General features: G+C 35.1%; 1 protein-coding gene across 1 annotated transcript; it reads right to left on the bottom strand.

Annotated features, from left to right (window-relative positions):
* LOC107600207 (leucine-rich repeat-containing protein 24-like) lies at positions 1–9846 on the bottom strand. Its single transcript, XM_016292039.1, has 4 exons — positions 9430–9846; positions 5270–5548; positions 2714–2882; positions 1–1950 (listed from the first exon to the last, which is right to left on the bottom strand). The coding sequence occupies exons 1-4, from the start codon at positions 9589–9591 to the stop codon at positions 785–787; spliced, it is 1776 nt and encodes a 591-aa protein (XP_016147525.1). The 5' UTR covers positions 9592–9846; the 3' UTR covers positions 1–784.
* Between the last annotated feature and the right edge of the window lie 765 nt (positions 9847–10611).

Genomic DNA, 10611 nt, shown 5'->3' on the forward strand with positions numbered 1-10611 from the left:
AACAAAACAATCATGCAAACAATGCAAATGGTAACACTTTTTGGATGAACTATTCCCTAAAAGCTGCTTTGTGCAATCCCAGAGATGATTATAACTAGCCATTTGTAGGTTGATTTCCCCAAAGAGAGTAAACATTGATGTTTGTAACATTTCTCTGCTTGTTTAAGCCGCACAATATACATGCTTAAAAAATAAAGGTTCCCAAAGGTGTTTTTTTGTAGCAATGCAATTGAAGAACCAGTTTTGGGTTCAACCTTTCAGTGATCAGTTTTTAAAAGAACAATTTTCTCTTTATGTAAAGAACATTCAAATACTCTGAAGAACTTTTTTTTTTCGCTATAAATAACCGTTTGTGGAATGAATATGTTCCATGATAGTTAAAGCTTCTTAATGGAACCATAGATGCCAATAAAGAACCTTTAATCTTTCCATTGCTCAAAAGGTTCTTTAGATTATTAAAATGTTCTTCACACCAAGAAAATAAATATTTTATAAAACTGTTGTTCACTGACAGGTTCTTTTGGGCATCCAAAAATGGTGATACCTTCTTTGGTATCACTTTTATTTAGAAGAGTGTAGCAACACTGACTCAACCACTTCCTTGACTTTCAGACTTTTTTTTAGCAAAAATCCATTCGGTGGCACTGAAACTACACACTACAGCTTTAAAATCGTTCAATGCTTTTCACCAAAAAAAAAATACATTTGTGCTCTCAGAACGAAAGGAACTTCAGCAGGATAACATCCGATGGCAAGAACCTTGAAGTCTATCCAGAGATCCAGTTCAGCAGTGGATCTCATAAGCGATCTGCGTGTCAAACAGCAAGCTCTGGTTCATGAACAACCCTTCGGGATCAAGTGGCGGTCCTTCGCCTCCTTCTGCAGGAGCCCTTCGGGGTCCGATCCCCACGGCCCGGCCCGGGGTCAGCATGCACTCACCGGCCTTTAGCGTCGACCCCTGTTGGCTGCAGGACGGCGGGGCAGGCAGCACTGGTTTGGCACGGTTTAACACGTACATCTCGTGGCCGCGTTCGTCTCGGTACTCTTCAAGTTGAGCGAACGTGGTGGGACCGTCAGAGTAGTCGTTGACGTAGAGGATGCTTTCTTCTTTGCTGGTGCCGTATCCGCCTTCCTCTTTCTGCCGTTGGCGGTGGCGACTGTAAATCATGCAGAGAAGCAACAACGCCGTCAACGCCAAAAGAGAGATTCCCACTGCGATGGCAGTCTGGGTCGCGGTTCCCAGTGCGTTGAAATCCATGCTTTCAAGCTCATAAATCGGCTCCTGACTCACGTCCACCGAAGAAGGATGATAGTAAGACGAGGAATGCAGTCGAGGCCAGATTTCCGAGCGGGACAAAGATGAAGACATGTTCACCGACAGGTGAAAAGTCACCCGAGCCACTCCACCGGGATTCCAGGCCTCGCATTCGTAGCGTCCGGCATGCGCCACTGTGATATTGCTGAGAAACAGCATCCCACTTCCCGTGTCAGGATCGAAGCTTTCCCGGTCACCTCCGTCGTCGGTTCCTCCTCGGACCGGCCCACGACTCGCCGACCCTCCTTTTCCCCCAGGCCTGGCCGTCACTAACCTCCCTCTGGTCTTGGCATCTCCATCCATCCCGACCTCCTGCACCAGACCTCTGGGAGACAGCTGGGCTTTTCCGTGGGACGCTTTCCTCCAGGTGACTTGTGGCTGTGGGTATCCGGACGCCTGGCAGGACACACGTAGACTCTCCCCTAAACGGACCGTCAGGTGGCTGGGCTCCAGTTGCACTATGGGCGGAATGCAAATGAGGCTGTTTGCGGGAACCTCGACCAGACTGAGATGGGAGAGGCGCGGAGGTTCGGCGCACAGCATCCGGCGCTCGGCTGAGCTTAATAGCCTCTGACCCTCTTCGTTTATCCAGCCGCGCAGCCAGTGCAGAGCACAGTCGCAGCGCCACGGGTTATCTGTAAGAGCAAATGCAATATAAGCCTCTCAAAATACAGCATTATTAAATATTTATTCAAACAGAATTGTAGTGCAAAAATATTTGAGAAAAAGTAAAGCTGGTCTGATATCTAAATGCCATGTCACTGTGGTACGTTTGCAGGCCATGCAACTCATATAACACTGGACTGTTTTATAATGAAAGTTTGGATCATGAATATTAATTAGCTTACTTAACCTGGCAGAGCTACCAATGGAAACATTTCTTAATTAATATATATGACAATCTCACATGGGCTTTTTTTTAAAAGAGAAAAATCTTAAAAATGAATTATTTGATCAAAAATGCAGTAAAAACAGCGATATTGTGATATTATAACAATTTGAAATAGCTGTTTTTTTATTTGAATACATTTTAAAATGTAATTTATTCCTGTGATGCAAAGCTCCAGAAATATTTCTTGTTATTATCATTGTTGTGCTTCATCATATTTTGTGGAAATTGATACCTTTTTTTCTTTCAGAATTCCTCAATGAATTGAAAGTTTAAAAGACAATTAAGTTAAAAAGCATTTATGTGAAATATAAATCTTTTGTAGCATTGTTACAACATTTTTAACATTTTGTAACATGTCTTTACTGTCATTTTTGATCAATCGAATGCAGGACGCTGAATAAAAGTATTCATTTATTTATAAAAAAAAATCTTACTGACCGCAAACATTTGAATGGTAGTTTTATTTCAGATTTTTTTCGTGGTATTGGCTCATGTGAACCTCTTACCTGTGACCCTCAGCACCTGCAGGCTGACGAGGGGTTTGAGTGAAGCGGGACTCAGGGTTCTCAGGTTGTTCCTGCTCAGGTCCAGAAGAGCCAGAGAGGACAGACCCACCAGAGCTTGATCTCCCAGCACCTCCACCGCATTCTCCTGCAGATGCAGCTCCTGCAACCGCTGCAATCAGCATTTCATCACGATTATCACTACAGGCATGATCGTAGCTATCATAAAAACACACTTTGTAAAGCAATCTAGCGTAATGCAGAGTCATCTATTTTCACTTCAGTGTCTCTATCGAATTTGCATATTGCTGAAAAAGCCCCTATTAATTTAGCACTTTTATGAGTATTTGTACTGCTTTTCTGTGGCTTCTGCTTCTCTTCTACTCTCATGAAACATGCACACTTTGGCATAACATTATGTAAAGTCTGTGCAAATATTTGGAACATTTTAAAAATAATTTTAGTGAGACAGCAAATTATGGTTTTAATATTTCAAAAATGATCTCACGTTGTTAGGATGAAACGTTCTAATTTAGTTTAAACGCCACAGACCTTCGATAGTGGTAATTGGAAACTGCAACAAGTATTATTTCTGTGTTCACAATTCGCAATTACCCCATAAGCAAAATAAAAGTCCATGATAGCGTTTTGATGGCTTTACAAAAGATGAAAAAATATCTAGAGATTGTTTATGTTGGTCAGAAGAGAGAAAGAGTTTGCAAATTTGCTGTCACTCCCTTTAATTAATTAACATTTTATTTATTTTTTTTAAAGAAAATATATATAAAAAACTTTGTCAGATTTACAGTCAAAAGGTTCAATAAATGAAGTTCTTAAAATGTTTTGATATACTATAAAATGTTCGTCCAATCATTGCATTCGGTTCAAATAAAATGATAGGATGCCCTACCTGCCTGTCAACCTATGTATTTGCATAGCTCCGAGCAGCCAATAGCGAGAGTTTGGGGCGGGGCTACTGTAGCAGACTGAGCGTGTTTAACCGGTGAGGAAGAAGAAGACATTCAGATTCCGTTACAGAAGCGTAAGCAAAAACAAAGATTTACCAAAATACACAAAAACAGGCATTATGGTAAAACCAGGGTAAACAAAGGCGGGGGCTTTTACAAGATGGAGGCTTTGAATGAAATGTTTGGGTTTCAGTCAATACGACGAACTTGGGCCGTTTCTTCTTCACAGGTAGGCCCTATGCTAAACTTTATGTTAAAAGTATTACTAAAATGTTGGTTCTTTTATTGAAAGCAGCATACTTTTACCTGTTGAGACATGCTTTCATTTTTTGAAAGACCCGTTTTCAGACCCGTGAGAGCTGTGTTTGTGATGTTTGACGCGCGAAATGGGTGTTTGAAAATATGCATCTTGAGACCGAACAATGGCACTGATATATCTGAAGACGTGTCAGAGCAAGATATTTTCAGTTGAGACAGCTCAAACATGCATTTTAGTCTGGGACTAGCCTTAAGCCTTGTCTGTGAAACCGGAGGATAGTCAATTACATTTCTTTCCAATGCAAAAATCACTTGTTTCTCTTTACAGTTTCATTTTGGAAGTAACATTTTTATGTAACAAGCCAATAAATGTACAGTCCGACTCCTAGTTGAACCTTTATTGCCAATCTTTAAATTAATATTTTAGTCACATTAATGCTGCACATTAATGCTCCTATAACCAGGGGTGCACATAAGTGGTCCGCAGGTCCACATGCGCGACCAAAATAAGAAATGCGCTGTGTAAATTAGTTCTGAGTGTGCATTTGCATACCGACATGGTTGACATGCACAGTTACCATTTTAGATCATATTTAGATCTTACTGTATAAGATTTCTATTCAAACTGAAAGCATAAATCTAGGCTACCAGCTAATGTTTTCAAAGCACAATGCAAAACTGACATTTCATTCACTGATGCTCTACAATCGGCAGCGCTAAACCCGGAAGCACATAGACTTACTTGCCGGCAACCCGCAATAAATAAAAGCTTACTGATTTTAAAGGGGTCATATGATGCTATCTGTAAAGATCATTATTTTGTGTATTTAGTTTAACAGAATATGTTGACATGCTTTAATGTTCAAAAAATACTGTACATTATTGTAGGTCCTCTATGCCCCGCCTCTCTCAAACACTTCGTTTTCAACAAAGCCCCCTCCTTTGACAAGCGCAGTCTGCTCTGATTGGCCAGCTGACCCAGTGCATTGTGATTGGCCGAACACCACAAGCATGCGTCGGAAATGTAACGCCCCTTACCATAATCGCGAGCTTCAGCTTTCAAAGTAAATATCAAGTCAGTTAATAATGTTGTTAGTTTTACCATCAGTTCAAGCCCGAAAACTTACTTACAGTCGCTATATAGTTATATTTGATGGGTCACACCATGTGCCGTGTGAGGACCAAACCAAATCTCCAGGTTCTCATATGAGAACCAGGCTGAAAAACGTATGTGCACCCCTGCCTATAACATATGTTAAATTGTAAAAAAAATTGTTAAAACATTTGAAAATGTATATTTTGATAGGCAGAATGTCGCAGACGGCCGTTCCACCTGCAGTCCGTGGAAAGTGTAGTCCTGGAGTCTGGTGATCTGGTTTCCTGCGAGGTAGAGGATGCGCAGGTGGTCCAGGCCACGGAACACGTCAGCTGTGATCAGGTGGATGCGGTTTCCGTTGAGCGCCAGCTCCAGAAGCAGACCAAGGTTTCTGAAGGCCTCGGCCTCCAGCGTGGAGATGCTGTTATTCTGCAGGTAGAGGTAGTGCAGCTGGCCGAGGTCAGATAGATCCCGCTGACGGATCTGTCCGATGGCATTGTCCTGCAGAAAGATGGTCTGGACAGGACACAGATTCCGTGGCAAAACATTAGTACATTAACACAGGTTTGTGTTTTGCAGAAAGAACTAGAGATAATCAGTTTAACCTGTATTTCTTACCAATATTCACCATTTTCTAGAAAAAAAATAAAAATAGCTAGTCTATGGATAAATAACACAATTCAGTTCTCTGAGAAACAAAATAATAATAGTAATTCATTATTATTATTATTAAATTGATATTTATATTTATACAATATTTAAATATATAATATATAGGTATAATATGTAAATATTTTAATATTTATATTTATTAAATATATTGATTTTATAGTTGTAATCGAATGATCATTTAAATTACATTAATTATGGAATTAGTATTATTGTTGTTTAATTTTTATTAATAGTTCAAGTATTATTGTACGTAGTATTATTATTGTTAAAGGTGTTGTCATTAATAATAATATGAATTATAAAGTACATAAATAATACATGACACATAATACACTAACCATGGAATTAATAATAATAGTAATAATAATAGTAAAACAACCACAACAAAAATAATAATCAAAATAAAATCATTATTGTACATATTATTATTTTTATTATTATTATTAATAATAATCAAATTAATAATAAATTATATTAATAGTGGAATTATAATCATCATGATTTTTTTTAACATTGTTGTAGTCTAATGATCATTTAAATTATATTAACAATGGAATTATTAGTAGTATTATTATTATTAGTAGTAGTAGTAGTAGATGACATGATGATAATGAGTATTTTATTTTTTATTATTATTATTTTATTAGTAATAATAATATTCATAATGAAATTATTATATTAATAGTAAGATTATCAGTATTGTACATATTATTATTATTATTATTGTTAATGCTGTTGTCATTAATAGTAATATTAATAATAAATTAATAGTAGAATCATTATATTGAAGTGTAGTCTAATAATAATTTAAAGGGGTCATATGATGCGATTTCAAGTTTTCCTTTCTCTTTGGAGTGTTACAAGCTGATTGTGCATAGATAAGATCCCTGAAGTTGCAAAGACTAAAGTCTCAAATCCAAAGAGATATTCTTTATCAAAGTAAAGACTCTGCCACGCCCCCCTAAAACGGCTCCAGATATATAATATTTTTGTTTTCAAAACTGTAAAGAAGTGAATGGAAATAAAGAAACATTGTTTAATAATTTACAGTAAGACCAATAACATTTACAACAGTAAACAGGGTCAACTTGACTTGATTTCATGTCGACTTTGTGACTACTGATCAATCATTCTCAAAACTGCAGAAAACTATATACATTTTGAATCCAGCCCAGTTTTCTCCCATAAAAGCAAATGCAAAGTATTTGTAAACATCTTGATTATTTCTTGATTATTTCATGTTGCTCAAAAAAAAATTTTAAATTGTGGGAAAAAACATTATGACACTAGTGACCCATTTAAAAATCTATTATTAATGACAAAAATATATGAAATGTAAATGACCTTTTTCAGCACACGAGTATATTTTTTCATTTTGTTTTTAACATTGATAACACCAACAAAAACAAATGGTTTTAATATTTTGATTGAAATGATTCCAAATGATTAGAAAAATTAATAAATCACTGTAAATGTCATAGAAATATTGGATCTATTTCAGTGTTTCTATAACAGTGGAACAGTTTTTGACCATCTAAAGTTCAATAATTTTTTCCCCTATATTGCTTTTAACATTTAGGTAAACAACTAAAACACACAGAAATAATCATTCGAGAGAGAAAAACAATCATTCATGTGATTTAAAGATTTTTAAGAAATGTTTTTACTTCTATTTTTAATGAGTTATTTTGATTTAAATTATTCAAAATAATTATAAAAGTGAATAAATCATTTTACATGTCATAGAAACGCTGACACCGGAAGTATTTTCGACATTCTGTGACCTTGGAGGTTTTTATTTAACATTTATAACAGTAATCACCAAAAACACTCACAAAAAAAAATCATTCTTATGATCTGAATATTTATTATTCATACTAAACTACTTATTTCAATTAAAATAATTGAAAATGATTAGTTATAAATAATAAAACACTGTAGGAACTATTTCTGATGTTCTATTACGTATTTTTCCACATTGTTTTTGACATTTATAATAACATTAAACACCAAAAACACACACAAATTATTCTTATTATTTGAATATAGTTACTTATATACTTACATTAATGACTTATGATTAGAATAATAAAAAAAAAAATTTAAATTCACATAACTTTTTTTTATAAATGTGCATTGCGAAATATATTTAATAAACGATTAGGTTATAAATTGATGCCTTTCACTCTTTGAAATAAAGTTAAAGGGGGTTTCGCAACGATGCCACAGAAGAACAATTTTTGCTTCCCCTAAGAACTTTCAGTGCAAGTTTCAGAGAGTTTTAAAGACCATAAAGGACCTTTTGTGGGATGAAGAGATTGGCATGAATGCAACATTTACAACAGTAAACAGGGTCAACTTGACTTGATTTCATGTCGACTGTGTGACTACTGATCAATCATTCTCAAAACTGCAGAAAACTATATACATTTTGAATCCAGCCCAGTTTTCTCCCATAAAAGCAAATGCAAAGTATTTGTAAACATCTTGATTATTTCATGTTGCTCAAATTTTTTTTTTAAATTGTGGGAAAAAACATTATGACACTAGTGACCCATTTAAAAATCTATTATTAATGACAAAAATATATTAAATGTAAATGACCTTTTTCAGCACACGAGTATATTTTTTCATTTAGTTTTTAACATTGATAACACCAACAAAAACAAATGGTTTTAATATTTTGATTGAAATAATTCCAAATGATTAGAAAAATTAATAAATCACTGTAAATGTCATAGAAATATTGGATCTATTTCAGTGTTTCTATAACAGTGGAACAGTTTTTGACCATCTAAAGTTCTATAATTTTTTCCCCTATATTGCTTTTAACATTTAGGTAAACAACTAAAACACACAGAAATAATCATTCGAGAGAGAAAAACAATCATTCATGTGATTTAAAGATTTTTAAGAAATGTTTTTATTTCTATTTTTAATGAGTTATTTTGATTTAAATTATTCAAAATAATTATAAAAGTGAATAAATCATTTTACATGTCATAGAAACGCTGACACCGGAAGTATTTTCAACATTCTATGACCTTGGAGGATTTATTTTACATTTATAACAACAGTAATCACCAAAAACACTCACAAAAAAAATAATTCTTATGATCTGAATATGTATTATTCATACTAAACTACTTATTTCAATTAAAATAATTGAAAATGATTAGTTATAAATAATAAAACACTGTAGGAACTATTTCTGATGTTCTATTACATATTTTTCCACATTGTTTTTGACATTTATAATAACATTAAACACCAAAAACACACACAAATTATTCTTATTATTTGAATATAGTTACTTATATACTTACATTAATGACTTATGATTAGAATAATAAAAAAAAATATTTAAATTCACATAACTTTTTTTTATAAATGTGCATTGCGAAATATATTTAATAAACGATTAGGTTATAAATTGATGCCTTTCACTCTTTGAAATAAAGTTAAAGGGGGTTTCGCAACGATGCCACAGAAGAACAATTTTTGCTTCCCCTAAGAACTTTCAGTGCAAGTTTCAGAGAGTTTTAAAGACCATAAAGGACCTTTTGTGGGATGAAGAGATTGGCATGAATGTTAAAGGTTCTTATGGAACCACCAATGCTAATGTAGAACCTTTTTTGTGACATGTCAAGGGACATGTTTGTCCCCAATAGAGTATTTTGAGAACAACCCACCTATGAACATCCACATGCGTTTGCGCGACTGACCTGTATCCCGTGTGTGATGCCTTGCGGGATCTCTTTGAGCCCAATGGATCCACATTCGACGGTCAAACTATAGCAGCGGCACCCAGAAGGACAACCGAGAGAAGATGCGCACAGCTGGGCCAGCATGAGCACCAACACCACAGAGAGCTGAGGAGGATTCATCTCAGAAAGAACTGCGAAAACAGGAAAGAGGGAATGATAGAAAAGAGGTGGCAGAACTAGGGCAAAAGAGAGGAAAGAGAGAGATGGGTTGCAGTTAAACCAACGGAATAATTGTCCAAAAGAGAAAGAGAGAGACACAAAAGACGGGGCTTGTTGTTAAAGAGCGCATGTACGTGTGAGCTAATCGGATCCGTAACGCATGAGAATCCCGCTTAAGTGAATCGGAAAATTTAATCCTGCCGAGCAGAAAGGGAAGTAAACGTAGAGTCAAGAAAAAAACGTATGAAAGACGGATAGCGCTCGCTCCTGCCTGCCGGTCCCTACAGAACAGTCTCTTAGGAAGAATCTGTGGTGGGCTTTGGTTAATTAAGCATGAGGCTTGAGGTGCACATGCCCGCTGCCTCCAGGATCTCTCTTCTGTTTTGAGAGAATATGAAATACAATGTAAGTATATAAATTTAAGTATATATAAATACTTATATATTAATACTTAATATATAAGTATTTATATATTTATATATATATATATATATATAAATACTTCTGTTTATATGATGATTATATGATTAATTAGATTTTTTAATATATAAAACATATTTAAAATATAGTTATAAAGCAATAATTAACCATTAAATAAATGAATAAAAACAATAAATAAATCAAATACATAATAATAAACTGCTTACAATGACATCTGAACATCAAATATACTCTGATTGACTGTGATTTTGTTGTTGTGTCACATTTTCACTGTGGACAGTCAAATTACTTGTTGCTAGAAGCTTGTGGTGCCTGCTTAGGACCTTTTCAAACCTGATTTGTGCTTTATTAAACAGAACAACAAGGAAAAACAAAACACGAAAATACTAAACCTCTCTGTACCTGCCAGCAATAGCATCCTTTGTGCTTTTTTTCTGAAACTACAACTCTTTCTTTCTTTGGCTGCTCTGTTCTAGATAAATTCAGAATGAAAGAGAGTCATGCTTCACCAGAGCTTCATCCACACCTCGGGAAGGCTCA

This window comes from Sinocyclocheilus grahami, unplaced genomic scaffold (assembly GCF_001515645.1).
Source record: "Sinocyclocheilus grahami isolate Dianchi unplaced genomic scaffold, SAMN03320097.WGS_v1.1 scaffold280.1, whole genome shotgun sequence".
Taxonomy (NCBI): Eukaryota; Metazoa; Chordata; class Actinopteri; order Cypriniformes; family Cyprinidae; genus Sinocyclocheilus; species Sinocyclocheilus grahami.

Excerpts from the sequence above, each read along its gene's own strand:
- LOC107600207 (XM_016292039.1), bottom strand. The coding sequence starts at position 9,591 with ATGAATCCTCCTCAGCTCTCTGTGGTGTTGGTGCTCATGCTGGCCCAG. Across the intron at positions 5,549-9,429 it reads GCATCACACACGGGATACAG|ACCATCTTTCTGCAGGACAA; the intron begins GTCAGTCGCGCA and ends TGTCCTGTCCAG. Across the intron at positions 1,951-2,713 it reads GCAGGTGCTGAGGGTCACAG|ATAACCCGTGGCGCTGCGAC; the intron begins GTAAGAGGTTCA and ends TTGCTCTTACAG.